At 46.6% G+C, this 21,351-nt stretch overlaps 1 protein-coding gene across 1 annotated transcript; it reads right to left on the bottom strand.

Moving 5' to 3' along the window:
- Positions 1 to 415: 415 nt before the first annotated feature.
- LOC135378745 (zinc finger protein 883-like) lies at positions 416 to 21,315 on the bottom strand. The gene is made up of 4 exons (XM_064611831.1): positions 21,107 to 21,315; positions 19,545 to 19,697; positions 15,194 to 15,346; positions 416 to 2,177 (listed from the first exon to the last, which is right to left on the bottom strand). Exons 1-4 carry the CDS (start codon positions 21,228 to 21,230, stop codon positions 562 to 564), a joined length of 2,046 nt encoding a protein of 681 aa, XP_064467901.1. The 5' UTR covers positions 21,231 to 21,315; the 3' UTR covers positions 416 to 561.
- Between the last annotated feature and the right edge of the window lie 36 nt (positions 21,316 to 21,351).

Genomic DNA, 21,351 nt, shown 5'->3' with positions numbered 1-21,351 from the left:
GGTCACAGTTGCAGGGCCCTTCGCTCACGTGTGTCTGCTTGTGGTTCTTAAAGTTCCTGCTGTCCATGAAGTCTGCAGGACTTCTCTCCTGCGTGTACTGTAGCTTGTGATACTTCAGGTTTTGTGTTATTGCCAAACTCTGCAGGACAGAGATCACACTTGTAGGGCTCCTCACCTGTGTGTCCCTGGCTGTGGCACGACAGGCTAGCGTTCTGGGTGAACTCTGCAGTACAAAGATCGCAGCTATAGGGCTTCTTGTCCACGTGTTTTTGCTCGTGATAGAACTCGAGCTCCGGCTGAACTACACAGCACAGAAGTAACAAAATAACATATCTAATCCTGCTTATCACTATAGTGCAATCACCAGGGCTGCCTGTAGCATCGTAGGTTCGTGCTGTGAGTGAACGCTGCAGGACAGAGGTCACTTTTTTGTGTGTGCGCTCGTGACAGCAGACCGCTAGGACAGAGATTGCACTTGTATGGCTTCTCGCCTGTGTGTGTTTGCTTGTGACATGACAGGTCCGTGCTCTTGCTGAACTCTGCAGGACAGAGGTTGAACTTTTATGGCATCTCTCCCATGTGTTTTTGCTTGTGATTCCGCAGAGCCCTGCTATCACAGAACGCTGCAGGGCAGAGATCGCACCTGTACGGCTTCTCGCCTGTGTGTGTTCGCCTATGACGTGACAGCGTTGTGCCAAGGCTGAATTCTGCAGGACAGAGATTGCACTTGTAGGACTTTACGCCTGTGTGTGTTTGCTTGTGACGAGAGAGGTCCGTGCTTCTTCTGAACTCTGCAGGACAGAGATTGCACTTGTATGGCTTCTCACCCGTGTGTGTTTGCTTGTGATACCGCAGAGAACTTCTATCACAGAACGCTGCAGGGCAGAGATCGCACCTGTATGGCTTCTCGCCTGTGTGTGTTCGCCTATGACGTGACAGGGTTGTGCCAAGGCTGAACTCTGCAGGACAGAGATTGCACTTGTAGGGCTTATCGCCTGTGTGTGTTCGCTTGTGATGAGAGAGGTTCATGCTCCTGCTGAACTCTGCAGGACAGAGATCGCACCTGTATGGCTTCTCGCCCGTGTGTGTTCGCTTATGACGTGACAGGTGTGCGCCATGTGTGAACTCTGCAGGACAGACACTGCACTTATAGGGCTTCTCACCTGTATGTGTTCGCTTGTGATTCCGCAGCGTTATGCTCTCATTGAACTCTGCAGGACAGAGGTCACACTTGTATGGCTTCTCGCCCGTGTGCGTTCGCTTATGACGTGACAGGTTCGAGCCATGTCTGAACTCCGCCGGACAGAGATTGCACTTGTATGGCTTCTTGCCTGTGTGCTTTTGCTTGTGGCGCAACAGGCTTGAGGTTTGGCTGAACTGTGCAGGACAGAGATTGCACTTATGGGGCCTCTCGCCTGTATGTTTTAGCTTGTGATATGACAGGCTCGTCTTATGCCTGAACTGTGCAGGACAGATATCGCACTTGTGTGGCTTCTCGCCAGTGTGTATCCGCTTGTGACCCTGTAGGTGCCCTCTCTGCCTGAACTCCGCAGGGCAGACATCACACTTGTAGGGCTTCTCGCCTGTGTGTCCCCGCTTGTGGCACGACAGGTTTGCGCTTGAGCTGAATTCTGCAGTAGAGAGATCACACTTGTAGGGCTTCTTGTCCATATGTGTGTGCTTGTGATGCCGCAGGCACATACTGTGGCTGGACCGTGCTGGACAGAGATTGTGCTTGTACGCGCTCAATGTGCATGCAAGTGCACATACCTTGGACTTGCGCGACCCTTCTCCCCTGTGATGTTCTGCATGCACCCGCAGAGTTGATGCATGACGGAATGTCGCAGAACATGTGTCGCAGGTAAATGTCTTCGTTCTATGAGTTTTCTGATGAGCTTCCAAATGGCCAGTATCAACACATGTAGCCAAACAAAAGTTGCACTTATAGGGCCTGTCTTTCTCTCGTTTGCTTGCCTCTCGAGTCTCGCTCTGGTCTGAGGGTCGCTCAGTAGGTCGATTGTCGGTAGTGATCGGTGCAGGGGTTTCGAATCGTGTTTCAACTGTGGTTGTGCTGATCTCGAACTGCGCATTTGAAGAAGTGCAACCCGAAGATGCTTCATCACAAGCGTCACTGGGCTCATCCTTAATACGAAGCCCACCACTGCTTACTTTTGTCCCTGAAATTGCAGAAATCAGACATTGAGACCTTAGACAGTTTGGTAGTCGACTAATAACGTAAGCAGAACATTTCTCACCAAACTAAGGCACAATACCGCACAAAAATGAAATTCGTTAAGGCGGAGGTTCACCGAACTATTATCGAACTTCGTGGTTCGAAAAAGATTCGACATCCTTAACTTTGCACTCCTCTGGCGCTATCAGCGACCCCTCTTGCCTGCACTCTCCTCGGCAGCCTTAAAGAAAGATCTCTTCTGTTCCTCTCGTTCGCATGCTCTTGCAGAAGAATTACAAACCACTTTGTGGATTCTGCCTTTTGCCCTGCTTTTGTATGGAGATGTGTTTTGTTCGTCTGCCTTTTCTTTCTCCGTGTTGTCTGTTCACCAACTGTGTCAGCTTCGAAAAACAGGGTGCATGACTCGTTTATTTTCTATACGACCCGCCCAACTTTCTATATTTCGTGGTCTCACTTGTTTTTAATGTGCTAGCACTAGGAGTGTCAAAATGGAAAAAGCTGTATGTATGTATGCGTGTGTGTGAGATGGTGAAGCCTCACTGAGGCAGAGGGTAAATGTAAATGGGGGTAAATGATTTGAAATCGGGGTAGTCGAATGCAATTAACAGTAAGATGTAAGGATAACTGAATGTTGTCAGAAGTATGTAATTAAAGGCAAGGAAAGCAAAGTTGAGTTTAAAGGCAATGAATGTAATATATATGTAATTAATATAAATATGAAATAAAATTAAAGATTATCGAAGGTAATCCGATGTGATTAAAGGTAATGACCATCAACTAAAGGGGAATTGGGAGCAATTAATAATGCAAGTAAACATAATTAAAGGGAACTAAATTAAATTCAAGGTTACCTCACATATCCTGCAGTTACTGTCCGTAATTAAAGGGTACTTGAAAGTAATTAAGTCTAATTAAGGGTTAATTAAATAAACTTGCATATAGTAATCGAGAGTATCGAACCAGAAGTCAGGTATAGACTGGGGGGCGGACAACCAGAAGTCAAGCATAGACGGGAAATGAACAACCGGAAGTGGGCAACCAGTAAATGTGTACCTTGCACCACGCAATGGACGAGCGTTGATTACGTCAGAGCAAGTGAACATTTTCTGTTGTTTGGTGACAGTTTTCTCTTCAACAAGGCTCCTCTCAAACAGCATCGATCAGCACGTGTCCTGACAGGGGCGGATTTAAGGGTTCGTCGTGGGGGGGGGGGCGGTCTTAAGGAAATCTCGTGCTTTGCGGCGCAGCACCATCCAGGAGAAGAAGTTTTTACATAGGGAACACAGCCGTATGGGGGCACAGCCTCTGCAGTACTGACATGCTGCGCAGGGAGGCCCTCTTCCAGTGAATGCATCATGTTCCAGTAAGTCCAATATGAAAGTCCAATAGAGATCCCAATGGACGTCCCTATAGCATGAAAAGGAGTTTCATATAGACGCGTTTTGGACTTGCACTGAACCAAATTCGCACAACGGTCGAACGTCCACAACATATGCAGGGGGACGTCCCAGAGACATTCCTCGGATCATTTTGTGTTATCTGGGGACCAACGTTGGTCCAAGGTGCAGTGGCCGAAGTCGCCTGCCGACCAAACACCGACCACTGGCCGATGGTTGATAGCTCAAGGGTTCTTTTCCTTTCCTTTCCTAGGGAAAAATCCTTTCCCCAGTAAAAACAGCACATCACAGAAAAAGCGTGCCTTGTTTCTTGGTTCTTCCTTCGCAGTTCACGTGCCGCTTACACATGCTTGAGCCGTGCTGTTGTACACCACTTGTCATGTGTGGGGGAGCAGCATATGTCGCTGCACCGATCATCGCATCGATCATTTTGTTCCGATCGCAGCCCCTGTCGTGCATTCCGCCATCATCGGTGGCTTGTGCTGGTACGTTGATAAAGGTGAAATGTTTCATTGTGGCATAGTTTATTGTCCTCTCGCACAAGGGGGAGGGCACCTGGACGGAGCAGACAGTATGCAAATAAAGCGAGCACGCTTCACCCAGAGGTAATTTTTTGGCTGCCAAATTTTTGTAGAAATCTTGCAAAAAATATAATTTTGGTAATAGTGTGTAACGGCCGCAGGCTTCTGAATTCAGGAAGAGAAATGCCGCATTTGTTTGGCAATGTTTTTAGTGCCAATGTTTAGTGCCATTTAGTACTTAATTACGCAACCTAGTTCAATTAATGCGTAGCATTAATAACGTAAACGGCCGCAATCTATGGCCAATGTCAGTATGAGTGTATTTCCATGATATTTTTAGGATCTCAGTAACATCCTCTCATGAAACACTTTGTATAGTTTCTTTATTGTCTCGCCGGCAACGGTCAGGTCGGCAGCATTCACCTCGGTTCATACTCCACATGGTAAATCGGTTTTGAGGATTTCTCCGTGGTCCCAACAGACAACAGAAATAAAATACAGTGGGATACGGACTGTGTCCGTACCATAGGTGGGGAGTAACGCGTTACGTTCGAGTAGTGAAATATAGTAACGCGTTACATTTTTTACTAACGCGTAACGGCGTCATGCATTACTGCGCGTTCGGGAATATTGCTTCATCGTCTAAACTTGAAAGCTTGAGGGAGGACCGTGCCTGCAAAATCCGAGAAAATCTCTGATATTTTCTATTCATTCTCAACTATGACAAGCAGGTCACAACGTGAAGAACGCAAAAGAAGGATTATTGACCAACCCTGGTTGAGATGTCACCTATGTTTACCACCTCGATTTTTCACTCCCTTTGGTATTTTTCGGATGAATGGAGCAAAAGCGACAGAAAAATAGCCTCTACGCTCTGAACAAGTAACAAAGTACCAAGGGATTGGCTGTTTGGATTTGTACTGTGTGAGATAAAAGGTCACCGTCTCTATCAACCTTGACAAGGAGCACTCGCTGGTCATTAGGCGTCCTCTCAGCCAAACGGGCGAAGCTCACAGATGAAAATTTTGAACATCAACTACTGTGTTGCGATAAATCGTAAATGTAAGTTGTGTTCATGCGAGACCTTTGTTTGTGCCTAACATTGCTTGTATTGATTTGCGGAATGTACTTATGTGACTCAACCAAAAATGGAACATGTTGTAAAGAAAAACAGTGAAGTAATGCAACAGTAACAGCACTACTTATCAGAAGTAACGGCGTTAATAACACATTACCTACTACCGCAACAGTAGTGAATAACGTAATGCGTTACTTTTTGAAAAAAGTAATGAGTAACGTTAGTGCACTACAAAATAAAAGTAACTTCCCCACCTATGCTCCGTACAGCCTTTTTCTCACTGTGCATTACAGGCCTTCTGCGTTAAGGACGTGCGACAAAAATTAAAGGGGTACTTGGATGGTCTTTGAAGTGTACGTGGCCCCTGCACTTGTACATTTTCTATCCAAAGCATGTCTTGGCTACATGTCAAACCACAGGTCAGTGCTCTGGCTGAACTAGCCCGTGCTCGTGTTAGCCCTAGCTGCTCGTAGTCGGAGCTGTATGTGTTCCTGCAGCATGGAGGTTGCATCTGTATGGCTTCACACCCATGTATGTCCGCTTATAGCGTTCTGCCTCAGGTTTGCAGAACAAAGAATGCTCTTCTATGCCTTCACGCTCGTGTGCGTCTGCTTGTTATGCCCCTGTTCCATTGATGTGGCTGAGCTCCGCAGGGTAGTCATTGCACTTGAAGGGCTCCCCGATCATTGTGTGGGTTCACTTATGATTCTGCAGCGTAGCGCTCTGAAGAACATATTACACGTTACATATGTTCATTTCCAGACTGTGTATATCCGCTTGTGATGTTGGAGCTGCATATTATGGATGAACTTCACAGAGTACTTGAAGGACTTCTTGCTCGTGTGTGTCTGCCTGTGACAGTACCAAACGTAAACAGAGCAAGAGACACACACACACACACAAAACGAAGAAGACAACAGGACTGTGTACACTCAACTGAAACGTTTATTGTTGACACGCACTTTAAATACCAGATTTGTTAGGCCATCATGAGTAACTCACAGACAGGAATTTGAAAAAAAAAGAAGTGGCGAACGTATCTAGTAATAGACATATCTAATCTTGCTCGTCAGTTGTGCAATCACTAGGTCTGCTTGTGGCATCGCAAGCGCGTGCCGTGAGTGAACTCCGCGGAACAGAAGACAGCCTCACGACTGCTTGCCTGTGTGTGTCCGCTTGTGACGTGACAGGTTCGTGCTCCAGCTGAATACTGCAGGACAGAGATTGCACTTGTAGGGCTTCACACCTGTGTGCGCTCGCTGTGGCGCGAAGGGTTCGCTCTCACGCTGAACGCTCTAGGACAGAGATTGCACTTGTATGGCTTCTCACGTGTGTGTGTTTGATTGTGACATGACAGACTTGTGCCATTATTGAACATTGCAGGACAGAGATTGCACTTGTATGGCATCTCGTCCATGTGTCTTCTCTTGTGATTCCACAGCCTCTTGCTGTCGCTGAACGCCGCAGGACAGAGACTGCACTTGTACGGCCTCTCGCCCATGCGTTCTCGCTTGTGATTTGACAGGCTTGTGCTATGTCTGAACTCTGCATGGCAGAGATTGCACTCGTAGGGCCTCTCGCCCGTGTGTGTTCGCTTGTGATTTCACAGCTTTGAGCTGGCGCTGAACTCTGCAGGACAGGTATCGCACTTTTATGGCTTTTCGCCCGTGTGCGTCAGCTTGTGACGTGACAGGCCTGTGCTATGCCTGAACTCTGCAGGACAGAGATCACATTTGTAGGGTTTCTTGGCCGTGTGTCTCTGCTTGTGATTCCGCAGTTTCGTGCTCTCTCTGAACGCTGCAGGGCAGAGATCGCACTTGTATGGCTTCTCGCCCGTGTGTATTCGCCTGTGATTCCGCAGTTTCGTGCTATCGGTGAATGCTGCAGGACAGAGATCGCACTTGTACGGCTCCTCACCCGTGTGTGTTCTCCTGTGAATCCGCAGCTTGGTGCTCTCTCTGAACGCTGCAGGGCAGAGATCACACTTGTATGGCTTCTCGCCCGTGTGTGTTCGCCTGTGATTCCGCAGCTTCGTGCTATCGGTGAATGCTGCAGGACAGAGATCGCACTTGTACGGCTCCTCACCCGTGTGTCTTCTCCTGTGATTCCGCAGCTTGGTGCTCTCTTTGAACGCTGCAGGGCAGAGATCGCACTTGTAGGGCTTCTCGCCCGTGTGCGTTCGCTTGTGACGCGACAAGTGTCCACTCTGGCTGAACTCTGCAGGACAGAGGTTGCACTCTACGGCTTCTCGCCTGTATGTATTCGCGCGTGATTCCGCAGCTTTGCACTATCGCTGAAATGTGCAGGACAGATATTGCATTTATATGGTTCCTTGAGGGTGCGTATTTGCCTGTGACACCGCAGTCTCCTGCTCAGGCTGAACTCTGCAGTGCTGAGATTGCCGTTGCGTGAGCTAGACACGCCTGCAAGTGCACACGCCCTGCACTTCTGCAACCCTTCGTCTGTGTGATGGTTTGCATGCTCTCGCAGGGTTGCCTGGTCGTGGAATGTCTCGGAACATGCGTCACGTGCAAATGTCTTTGTGTTGTCACTTTTTGGGTGGACTTTCAAGCAGTTGGTCTCGATGCGCGTAGTTGAACAAACGTTGCACTTATACGGTCTTTCTTTCTCCTGGCCTAATCTTCCTGCCTCTCGAGTCTTACTCTGCTCGAGAGGTTGTTCCGTAGGTCGACAGTTCGTGGTGACCAGTGCTGTGTTGTCGAACTGCAGTTCAGCTGTTGTTGCGTCGACCTTGAACTGTGCATCTGTAGAAATGGGACCTGAAGATGCTCGATCACCAGTTCCTCTGGGCTGGTCCTTAATAGGGAGCATACCGTTTCTTTCTCTTGCTCCTGAAATACTAGTAGGAGTCGGACATCAAGGGTGCAGACATATTCTTGCTAATAAAAGTGACACTGACTTCCTTTTTTTCTATTCCTTAGTCTGACCAATGGAATCTAGATACAGAAAGGCTGCACGTTCGTCAACGTGATGTAACAATTACGAGTCAGCCTACCAAGATCGTGTTTTCAACAGCCATGCCCATGCATGACGTAAAAGCCCCGAGACTAGGGAACACGGAAGGACAGACACAACACGAAGTCTCAAACACAGCTGAAAATTTTACTTCACATACAAGAATCATCATAATCTTCCCTCTGCTGAGAGTTAGCTTCTCCGTTTGAATGATGCTGGTTACCCCCAACATATGCTACTAGGTGCTAAATGCTTTCTTAAACACCTGCTTCCTCGTTCGCCTGAAACTAAGCCTTCTGTCTCCAAACGTGTGGTATTACCTTAGTTCCACAAAGTGTCTCACAACTTGTTGGCCGTTGCGAAGAAATTTCAAATCAACCTTGTTTTCAAGAACAACGTCCGTCTTGATCGCCTCACACCTTTTGCGAATCCTGAAGCTACCTGCAAGAATCACTGGAACAAATTCGTCCCCTGTTCTTCAAACGCTGTGTATCAGATCCCCCTAACTTGTGGTTTCTGTTATATTAGCCAGACAAAACGTTGCTTAAATGATCGCTTCAGAGAGCATTCATTACAAGTAAAAAATAAAGCTTCAAACTCCGAAATTGCCAAGCATTTGGAGGACTGCTCTGATTGCTTCCGTCTATGGGATGAAACAATTGTAAAGGCTCCTGAAGTGGACCCTCACAGAAGGCTTTTGAGAGAGACCCTATGCATAACCTCTTGCGGGAACTGTGTCAGCAACCCATCCGTAATCCTCGGTCTGGCCTTCAGCAGTTCTCCAGGCTCCGGCCTTGTTCTCACGAACTGATCCACTGACCACTGACCCATCAATCCATGGAAAACGCACAACAAGGGCACAATCCGATCTTGGTAGAACTCTAGAGCTGACCCCGGAGTATGGACCACAGGGTTTTGGCCTTCTCTATGGTCTCCTTTGTTGCACAAATCAGTCGTCTCGTATTGTCTGCGGCTTACCTGCGAGTGCGGCTTATCTGCCAGAAATTTTTCAAAGCTTTCCTAAAAATGCGTCCTGCGGCTTATCTGCGGTGTGGCTTATACGCGTGACATTACGGTATTACCAGAGCCACTTCCTCCTCGTGTGGTTTCCCCACCTTTATACTATGAATGGTACAGTTTTCAAAAGTCAGTTTAAAATTTGGCACGCCTCCCACTCTTCTGTTAAATGTGTCACTCTACGACTGCGAGACAACAACAAAAACCCATAATTATTAAAGGGGCTCTAAAATGCAAAAATAAGTTGACTTCAAATTACGAGGGGTGTTCAAGTCAAACCGGGACTTTCTGACTCCTGAGTGTACAAGTGGCTCGCGCTACTTCTTTTTCGTCATTTTCACACGCGACAGGCCTCCGCGTTCACCACGTGGTGGTCCAAAGTTTGTGCAAAACAGAAGACACTTGCTGGACAAGCTGGCCGACAACGAGGTGAGCGCGCACATCGAACAGCGAATTGTAATGAAGTTTCTCGTGAATGAAAGGCGTAAGGCCATCTGAAATTCAAAGAAGACTTCAGGCTCAGTATGGCCACGATACACTTAGCCGCAGCAGAGCGTTTGAGTGGTGCAAACGGTTCCGAGACGGTCGTACATCAATGCAGGACGATCCCTGCCTGGGCGGCTAACAGCCCAGTGTCAGAGTTCCTGAGAACATCCAACGTTTTTCCACGGTTTTCTGGGACAAGGCTGGCGTTGTTCATGTTGATTTTCTGCCCAGTGGTACCACCATCAATAGTGCATATTACTGCCAGGTTCTCAGGGGTGTGCATAAGGTGCTGAAGCAAAAGTGTCTCATCACCAAAGGAGTCCTCCTCCTACAGGACAATGCACGCCCGCATAACGCGCATCTCACGACACGCACCTTACAGGAACTTGGCTGGGAGATGCTGCCACATCCCCCTTACAGTCCAGACCTCGCCCCAAGCGATTTCCATCTCTTCGGGCCACTGAAGGCGTTCCTTGGGGGCCGCCACTTCAGCTGCGACGACGAGGTCAAGAATGCGGTCCGATCATGGCTGCTACGCGCCAGTAAGGATTTCTACGCTGCTGGCATCCAAGCCCTCGTGAAACGCTGGGACAAGTGCATTAGTGCAGCTGGAGATTACGTCGAAAAATAAAACATAATTTCTCGCCTGCAAGTTCATTTTACTTTTGTGAAAAACGAAAATTCCCGGTCTGACTTGAACGCCCCTCGTACGTTACATGTCACGTTGTACTTCCGATCTTGTTATCACAATTCAAAACTTTGATTCTGTTACGGAATTACAATCGAGATTATACCGGGCTCGTTCTTGCGTTGGCGCTATGCAGTGAACGTCGTTTCAACTCGTGCATCGGTGCTTTCAGTACATGCTTACCACTCCATGGAGATACATAGCACGCAATAGTGCACTTTGCGAAGTACCGTAATTTCACATGTACTAGCCACGGCTTATGCACGATTTTTTTCTCTCACGGACGCTCCACGGCTTATTCACCGGCGCGGCTTATCTGATGACTATTTTTTCCTGGCATCTTCCCCATACGTCGGTTTTAACGAAAAGGCCGACAGTGTCTCTGGACCAGCACGGCCCCGCCGATGCACGAACAGGGACGGGTCCACATTCGAGTAGATAGATCTTCCTGGTGCATTCCCACAAGCAGCTTTAACGAAAGTGGTGACAGTGATTCACGTCTACTGGAAGACCACTGACCCATCAATCCATGAAAAACGCCCAACAAGGGCACAATCCGATATTTGTAAAACTCTAGAGCTGACCTCCTTTGTTGTACACCATGCCGACTAGGAGTATGGGCCAACTGGTTTATGGCCTTCTTTACGGTCTCATTTGTCGCACAAATCAGTTGTCTCGTATTGCCCGCGGCTTATTTGCCAGTGCAGCTTATCCGCCAGAAAAATTTCAAAACGTTCCTAAAAATGCGTCCTGCGGCTTATCTGTGGTGTGGCTTATACGCGCGAAATTACGGCAAACTGGCGTCACTGTCCGAAGGATACGAGGACAAATGTTGTCAGTGGAACGTTCGCGAGAACTGCTGTGGGCTACGATTCAGTCAATCGGTATTGAGACACACAGCAGTGAGCATCATGCCGCGCATATACACAACACTACGGTCGTAACCCGTTCCAAATCCTGTTACGGATTCATTAGCATTGAGATTTATTTTTAACAGGTATAGGCAGTGATGGCCAGTAGTTAACTACATGTAGTTAAACTACTAGTTAAACTACCAGGTTGTAGTTAAAAAGTAGTTATCAACTACTTGCAGAAATGTAGTGGCAACTACTAGTTAAACTACTATTTCAAGTAGTTAACTACAGTAGTTAGGTTACTGAAGGCGCAAACTACTTCCGATTTTGCCGCAAGCTTTAAGGCGGGATTGTGGTTCCGACTTTTACCTTGAGCTACTTGTTTGATGAGAACGGAGGTGCAGAGCAATTGTGTCGTGCATGTGTACTAAGTCTTCACTTTTAATGCTTGTCCAGCAGTGTTGCGGATTTAACGAGTCAAATTGGATTTAAATCAAATCCATGTTTTTCGGAACACCGCAAATCAAATCCAAATCAAGTCCGGATTTAAACATGAGGCGACAAATCAAGTCATTTTAAATCCGGATTTGTTTTTGGTGTGCTAAATCAAATCCGGTTTTAAATCAGGATTCATCAAATTCGTCAACGAATCCGGGGGCTAAAGTTCCCGAAATAACTGTAGCATGCAGCTGACCATGTCTACAAGGTCGTACAATTACTGCATGCATTCGCTGAATAAGACCGTGACATGGTATAAACACCTATAAACCTCACCTGCAGCGAAGAGTATGAACAGCCAACATAGCGATGCCAAGGTTGACACTGACATTTTATTTTCGCGTGGAAATCGGAGTAACATATTTGTCAAATACGCTTACTCGGCACATATGATAAAGCCAACTGCCGGGAATTATGTTGTGTTAAATGTGACGGCTACGTGCAGCACACCGCAGTGTGTTATAACAAACTAAATAGTACATCCGCCCAACACGCGTAAGCAGTCTTGTTCTCTCAGGTTCTTGTTTGGAAAGACCAGCTGCTCCAATGTAGCTGGCTGCAGCTTGTTTCTTTTCGCGGTCTTGATCAGGCTGGCTGCAGAGAGCACTCGTTCAACTGCTCCAGAACTTGCAGGTACCGCAAATATATGTTTCGCTACTTCCGAAAGCAGCCGGTAGCGGGCCACTGCGGACATCCAATAGCAGAGAGGGGAAACAACATCATCCTTTACTCTACACTCGCTTAAATAGAGGACTATTCCGTCATTCGTTCTTGCGGTACGAGTTCTGCGGTGGCACCAAGTTGACCATAAGCAAGCCACTATGAAAAAGAGCAACCAACATTCACATTCCTGTTCCTGGACACAAATGACCTCAACATTCAGTCGCAGTTCAGGACCAATACGTCAACAGACAACAACAACAACAACAACTAAATCATGACTATGGCCTGGGGTGATTCACCGCTTGAGAGCAGTACCCTACCCCAACAGACAAAATACGTGTATGGTAGTCCTTTTCTCGAACGTACATTGCCTGAGCTCAGAGCACCAGTGGTGTGCTTTCTCCAATGCGTTCCATTTCTAAGAAATCATAGAAAGCTGTGATACCGTTGTGAATTAGACATCGAATTACCCATGTGATTATGTATGAGAGTATTGCATGACGTACCTTTAGTGCTCGGAAGGGAAGATGGCTATAGGCCTTAGAGGTGGTATGTCTGACAGACAAACCAGCTCTTAAACTTGAAGGAGTCTACAAACAGTGTCCGTAGACTGCTTCACGCAATAAAAAAAAAAATCATGGTGTTTCTTTTTAAACGAAACATAACTTTTGGCAGGACATTGGGAACCGAGATGGCGGGATGCAAGGCAAGCCATCTCAAATCCAAACATTTTTTAGACCTGCTAATCATTAAGAGTTGCATTGCATCATGTGTAAACATACGTGAAATGCAATTCAGCCAAATGTCTTGTAAAAACGTAATTACAGAGACGGCCTCAGATACGACTGACAAAGCATCAGCCCGCCCATCAACGTCAAATTTCGCAGCAGTCAAATTCCAACCATTTTCCTTCAGGAGCTTGATCACATACACAACCAATTCCGTCGAAAAAAACTTGATTCAATCCAAATCCAAATCATGTGCCAAAATTGTGATTCAATCCAAATCGAAATCGTCGCCATATTTTCCTCGTAAACCAAATCCCAAATCAAATCGACGAGCCCTTTGATGGATTTAAATCAAATTCCTGGATTTAAGTCCGCAACACTGTTGTCCAGTGAAGCCTCATTTGCTGTGAAATAATTATGCAACTTAGTTTACAGCGTAGGCACAGAAAGAATCCCGCCGCAAGCTTTGTATTTGACGATCGTGGCAGTGGCTTGAGCCAAAGTTCATCATTGCTTGTGACTCATATTTAGGTGTCTAAGAACACTACAAGGGATTGGTGTTGATGGATAACGTTAAGTAGTTATAGATGTAGTTAAACTACATTGCAGTAGTTAAAGGAGTAGTTTTAACTACTCCCCGGAAAAGTAGTTGAACTACTAGTTAAACTACTCAGTCACGAAGTAGTTAGTAGTTATAGTTAAACTACTGTAGAAGTAGTTAGTGGCCATCACTGGGTATAGGCAACTCGGCTCTGTTTCAGACCTATACGGTAAAGCAGGACTAGAAACACTGGATCGTGGACGCAAGGCAGCTGGATTAAAAATTTCGTATAATATGATCAGTGGAAAAATCAACATTGACACTGGCCGATACGCAGAGTTACCTGCCGGGCGGCCAACATGTAGTACGCGCAGCTATTATACCAAGCCATACGGTTGCAGAATCGATGCTTTTCAGTTTTGGTTTTTCCCTCGCACTATTACCGACTGGAATAGCTTACCGGATGATGTGGTCTCATCTGAAACTAGTGGATCAATTTGTACCTAAACTTGTTTCTTTCAATGATCGTTGAATGCTTGAATTCTCCTGTTTCTTAAATTGTACTGCTCCTACTTTGGCCTCTAGACGGAGGCCAGTAGTATTTCCAAATAATAATAAATAAATAAAAATAAATCCATATGGACATGATAGGTAAGCGTGCACTTCTCCTGCTGTCTCATTGGATGCCGCCAGTCTTTGCCTCCTGTGGATCCCATTCGTTGGCACCAAAGACGGTTGCGTTTTCATTGCGTTTTTCTTCTATACGGTAGCGCTGTGTGAACTAGTTTTGCTCGCATCCCGCTAATTGAAGCACAAACTTTCATTTGAGAGCGTGTGGTTTTTACATTTTAGTGCCCCCTTTAACTGTGCATCTGACAGGGTGAGGCCACGTAAATTCAAATTTTCGGATTATTTCGAGCGTATTGCAGTGTGAGGAAAGTGCCCAGTAATTCAAACATGTGAACATGCGTGGCTGTTTATTCGAGCGAGATATACCCACCTATGCATCGGCTCTAGTGTTGCCACCTTTTCCAAATTATACACATGCCGAACACCAAGGAGGGGTGACCGTCGCACTTTCCGTTTCGCTATCCCTAATTACCCCACGTGCAGTGCGGAACAAAAGCTCACGGAACACGCTCCGGCTCATTCCTTCCTCAGAGCATGGATCGATCGGATTGGACAAAGAATATCTGCGTCTATTTTCACCCCCTTTGGGAGTCTGCCATAGAAGAGAGCAAGTGTTGGAGAGCTGATACATGACAAACAGAAAACTGAAAAGCATTTCTGTTGCATCCCTTCTTTTGACAACATGGTGCCATCCAGTTTGGTGTTGACTAATATACCTGTCACACAGGTAGTCTCTTCAATTACCACTGAAGCCAATGGCCACTGAAAACATGCACAGCACCACCAACTGTACAACGCGACACGTTCTCAAAGAACACTGGGTCCAAATCACTTGGTGGTGCTGCACACATGTTCAACGGCTGTTGGTTTCAATGGTTATCGAAGACTGCGCATACAAGTCCCCTTGAGCATTTTGTCTCACCTTCTGATGCAGAGTTACGGCTGTGTCCCATCTGGTCCTTCTCTGCCAAGATTTCATCGTTATAAGGCTCTGTTTTTACTACTGTGATTGGACGTTCATCCGAAGAGTCTTCTTGAGGTTCTTCTTTAATGCGAAACATCCCAAGCGTTGCACCTGAAGTAAAACAAAAAGGGGAGAGAAGTGAGCCACATTGCAAGTATATGCAAGTCATCTGCCTGCTGCCCCTGTACCCTTTCTAAGCCTGGTTACATGCTCTATTACACCTAGAAAGCGTGCACCACGGCCCCTTAACGAAACGAGTTGAAGCGTGGGAAAGTGCTGTTGGGTGAGAGGTCTTGGAAGGGTGAAAGGGGTACCGGAAGGGTGGGAATGGGATAGCGTGAGAAAGGATAGGCACAGCCTGTGCAAAATATCCTTTTGAGACTCTATGTCTGCCCTGTGTGTCTATCTGAACTTAGTAGAACTTTCTATCGCGCGTCTCATTTCTCGGGTACAAAGCGGCATACTAACTGCAGGAGCATGTCCTGTCGGGAGCAGTTCGGAGCGCTGTCATCGCTGGCACCAGAATGTGTGCCGCGTTGCCGCAGAGTGAGTAGCCCTCAGCACACACCTCGAATTGCGTACAACAACATCAGTCGACAAAACTAGGAAGTCTTTGTGGCTGTATGACACGAGAAAACTAGAACGCTAGAAAACAAGGAATCCCTTGTAGATATATGACACGAGACTACTAGGACGGCTGACACCCAGGAAGTCTTTGTGGCTATATGATACGACATAACTAGGACACTAGAATACTAGGGATCCTTTGTGGCTATAGGACACGAGGCAACTACTAGGACACTAGAAAAATAGGAATCTGTTGTGGCTGTATGACACGAGAAAACTAGAACGCTAGAAAATTAGGAATCCCTTGTAGATATATAACACGAGACAACTAGGACACCACAAAACTAGGAAGTCTTTGTGGCTACATGACACGACACAACTAGGACACTAGAAAACTAGGGATCCTTTGTGGCTATTGGATGTGAGACAGCTCGGACTCTAGAAAACTAGGAACCTTGTGGCTGTATGACACAAGACAACTCCGACGCTAGAAAACAAGGAGTCTCTTGTGGCTGTATGACACGAGACGGCTAGGACACTAGAAAGCTAGGGATCCTTTGTGGCTATTGGACGTGAGACAGCTCCGACTCTAGAAAACTAGGAACCTTGTGGCTGTATGACACAAGACAACTCCGACACTAGAAAACAAGGAATCTCTTGTGGCTGTATGACACGAGACAGCTGGGACACTTGAAAGCTAGGGATCCTTTGTGGCTATTGGACGTGAGACAGCTCGGACTCTAGAAAACTAGGAACCTTGTTGCTGTATGACACAAGACAACTCCGACGCTAGAAAACAAGGAATCTCTTGTGGCTGTATGACACGAGACAGCTGGGACACTAGAAAACTAGGAATCCTTTGTGGCTATTGGACGTGAGACAGCTCGGACTCTAGAAAACTAGGAACCTTGTGGCTGTATGACACAAGACAACTCCGACGCTAGAAAACAAGGAATCTCTTGTGGCTGTATGACACGAGACGGCTAGGACACTAGAAAGCTAGGAATCCTTTGTGGCTATTGGACGTGAGACAGCTCGGACTCTAGAAAACTAGGAACCTTGTGGCTGTATGACACAAGACAACTCCGACACTAGAAAACAAGGAATCTCTTGTGGCTGTATGACACGAGACAGCTGGGACACTTGAAAGCTAGGGATCCTTTGTGGCTATTGGACGTGAGACAGCTCGGACTCTAGAAAACTAGGAACCTTGTTGCTGTATGAGACAAGACAACTTCGACACTAGAAAACAAGGAATCTCTTGTGGCTGTATGACACGAGACAGCTGGGACACTTGAAAGCTAGGAATCCTTTGTGGCTATTGGACGTGAGACAGCTCGGACTCTAGAAAACTAGGAACCTTGTGGCTGTATGACACAAGACAACTCCGACACTAGAAAACAAGGAATCTCTTGTGGCTGTATGACACGAGACGGCTAGGACACTAGAAAGCTAGGAATCCTTTGTGGCTATTGGACGTGAGACAGCTCGGACTCTAGAAAACTAGGAACCTTGTGGCTGTACGACACAAGACAACTCCGACGCTAGAAAACAAGGAATCTCTTGTGGCTGTATGACACGAGACAGCTGGGACACTAGAAAGCTAGGAATCCTTTGTGGCTATTGAACGTGAGACAGCTTGGACTCTAGAAAACTAGGAACCTTGTGGCTGTAGGACACAAGACAACTCCGACGCTAGAAAACAAGGAATCTCTTGTGGCTGTATGACACAAGACAGCTAGGACACTAGAAAGCTAGGAATCCTTTGTGGCTATTGGAGGTGAGACAGCTCGGACTCTAGAAAACTAGGAACCTTGTGGCTGTACGACACAAGACAACTCAGACGCTAGAAAACAAGGAATCTCTTGTGGCTGTATGACACGAGACGGCTAGGACACTAGAAAGCTAGGAATCCTTTGTGGCTATTGGACGTGAGACAGCTCGGACTCTAGAAAACTAGGAACCTTGTGGCTGTACGACACAAGACAACTCCGACGCTAGAAAACAAGGAATCTCTTGTGGCTGTATGACACGAGACAGCTGGGACACTAGAAAGCTAGGAATCCTTTGTGGCTATTGAACGTGAGACAGCTTGGACTCTAGAAAACTAGGAACCTTGTTGCTGTATGACACAAGACAACTCCGACACTAGAAAACAAGGAATCTCTTGTGGCTGTATGACACGAGACAGCTGGGACACTTGAAAGCTAGGAATCCTTTGTGGCTATTGGACGTGAGACAGCTCGGACTCTAGAAAACTAGGAACCTTGTGGCTGTATGACACAAGACAACTCCGACACTAGAAAACAAGGAATCTCTTGTGGCTGTATGACACGAGACGGCTAGGACACTAGAAAGCTAGGAATCCTTTGTGGCTATTGGACGTGAGACAGCTCGGACTCTAGAAAACTAGGAACCTTGTGGCTGTACGACACAAGACAACTCCGACGCTAGAAAACAAGGAATCTCTTGTGGCTGTATGACACGAGACAGCTGGGACACTAGAAAGCTAGGAATCCTTTGTGGCTATTGAACGTGAGACAGCTCGGACTCTAGAACTAGGAACCTTGTGGCTGTACGACACAAGACAACTCCGACGCTAGAAAACAAGGAATCTCTTGTGGCTGTATGACACGAGACAGCTAGGACACTAGAAAGCTAGGAATCCTTTGTGGCTATTGGACGTGAGACAGCTCGGACTCTAGGAAACTAGGAACCTTGTGGCTGTACGACACAAGACAACTCCGACGCTAGAAAACAAGGAATCTCTTGTGGCTGTATGACACGAGACGGCTAGGACACTAGAAAGCTAGGAATCCTTTGTGGCTATTGGACGTGAGACAGCTCGGACTCTAGAAAACTAGGAACCTTGTGGCTGTACGACACAAGACAACTCCGACGCTAGAAAACAAGGAATCTCTTGTGGCTGTATGACACGAGACAGCTGGGACACTAGAAAGCTAGGAATCCTTTGTGGCTATTGAACGTGAGACAGCTCGGACTCTAGAAAACTAGGAACCTTGTGGCTGTATGACACAAGACAACTCCGACGCCAGAAAACAAGGAATCTCTTGTGGCTGTATGACACGAGACAACTAGAACGCTTGGAAACTATGTCGAAAGTGTTGATGTAATCTTCCCTGAGGCAAGTATGTTGAGCTCATAATGTTCAGACAAAGAGATTTCTAGAATACGATTTTGTATTCCATTAGGTGAAATGTGCTGTATAGGTACGCAGTTACTTGTGTGGGTTAGATCTTGCAAAAGTTCCAATAATGCGAAATTCGTTAAATAATTTTCGCGTCTATTTTGCCACCTTTGAGTGCCATCCACAGAAGAGGGCGAGTGCTGATGCATGCCTGACAGAAAACTAGAGAGCCTTTCTGTTGCCTTCCCTTTCCTGGCCATACGACACCATTCAGCTTGCTGCTGGCTACCATCGCTGTCACACAGGCAGTCTTCAATCAACACTGAAGCTAATGCTCGTTGAAAATATGTGCTGCGCACTGGACACGATTCACACTGACAAGCTGACAGGTTACACACCTGGTGGCACAACACGTATGTTCAATGTTTCAGTCAGTTGTCAACAGTTTTCGCGCCGTTTTTCCCCATTCGTGATGCACAAAACTTGCCCACACTATTGCCTTAACTCAGTTCAATGGCTGTTGGTTTCAATGGTTATTGAAGACTGCCCACATGACAGCCTGGGAATAAACCCCTTTCAACATTTTTGTATCACCTTCTGATGCAGAGCCAAAGCTGTGGCCCATTTGGTCCTGATCTGTCAAGTTTGCGACGTTATAAGGCTCTGTCTTCACTTCTGTGATTGGTTGTTCATTTGAAGGGTCCTCTCGAGGTTCTTCTTTAATGCGACACCTGCCAGGTGTCGCCCCTAAGGTAAAACAAAAGAGGAAAAAGTGAGCATCATTACATCGCAATGCTTAGAGTCACGTGACGACCACCACCCTGTACCCTTTCTGAACCTGGTTGTGCTCTGTTGCAGCTAGGCCTGGTTCCACCAATAACACCCGAATAACATTTGAACCGAGATCAAAAGTCTCTTAACTTAAATTTAGCACTCAGCTGCGCTTCACTAAAGGAAGTTATTGTCACTGAAACATTCATCGCATCACCGAGTAGCGTTCATAAAAAAGAATGAACTTGAAGCTTTGGCGGCCCTTAATCTCGGTTCAGAGTTGACCTGCGTTGGTGAATGTTGGGTCTAGAGGCGAGCGCTGCTTCCCGTAACGAAAGGTCAGCACGGCATGAATGCTGCTGGAGCCGAAGCATGGGAAAGGGCTATTGGGTGAAAGGTTCCGAGTCTTGCAGTTTCTTGGGACAGAGCAGCTTACTAAGGGGAGGAGCTCGTCACGTCGGGAGCAGATCGGTGCACCGTCACTGCTGTCATGGGTAGAAAAGTATACGGTGTGCCGCCGCAGAGTGAATGACTAGAGCCCGAAGTTTTCGGGAAATATTTTTTTTCTAAATTCGGGGGGTAAAAATCGGGTAAATAAACATGTGCACTGAATTTGTGCGAATTCGAGCGAAAAAACTTCCGGTATGCTAAATTCGGGGAGAAATCGGGCTCAGTTACTCAGACTAAATGTAGTGGTTTGGTACAAACGGTGATGTAACTGCATTTGCTGCCAAACAAGTAAGTTAGTGCATTCCTACAGACATCCCAGTGAGGGCAATTTGCCGGGTAAAATTGGGTTTCGCCCTAAAGAGTGAACCTTCAATTCGGGGAGCAAATTCGGAGACCAATCGGGTAAACCCCTAAAACTTCAGGCTCTATGAATGACCTGTACATACAAGACCACCTATACGTATCCTACAAGCAAAACAAGGAATCCCTCGCGGCTATGTGACGTGAGGTAGCCGGGCGTATGGCAACATCATCAGAAATGTTCGTCCGCCGTTTGAGAAGCCCGACTTTTACCTCGAGCTACTTGTTTGATGAGAATGGAGGTGCAGAGTACTTGTGCCGTGCATGTGCACTAAATCTTCACTTTCATCGCTGCTTGTGATTCACATTTAGGTGTCCAAGAACACTATAGAATGGGATTGGTGTTGATGGACAACGTTCAGTAGTTAGAGATGAGAGAGTTAGAGATGTAGTTAAAACACAATGCAGTAGTTAAAGAAGTAGTTTAAACTACCTCCCCTGAAAAGTAGTTAAACTACTAGTTAAACTACTCCATCGCAAAGTAGTTAGTAGTTATAGCTAAACTACTGTAGAAGTAGTTAGTGGCCATCACTGGAGTGGCCTAATGCGCTTACCATAGCAAAGTATGATATTACCTCCTGATGAAGACTCTCTGCAGTGCTGTTCCTGCATCTGGGCCTCTTCTGGCAGCCATGCAACATGAGGTGGTTCTGATTTTACTCTGACGAGGTCGCCACTGAACTCTGGAGAGAGCAGCATTTCTTGGGGTTGCAAATTGGATGCGCTGGAAGGTGATGACTCAGAGTATTTCTTGCCTCTTCCTCAATAAATAGCTGGAAACACTTGTCTCCTGCAAATTACAAAGAAACATTCGGGTCGG

This window comes from Ornithodoros turicata, chromosome 1, assembly GCF_037126465.1.
Source record: "Ornithodoros turicata isolate Travis chromosome 1, ASM3712646v1, whole genome shotgun sequence".
In the NCBI taxonomy this organism is placed as follows: Eukaryota; Metazoa; Arthropoda; class Arachnida; order Ixodida; family Argasidae; genus Ornithodoros; species Ornithodoros turicata.
This window is presented reverse-complemented; position numbering and strand designations above follow the sequence as displayed.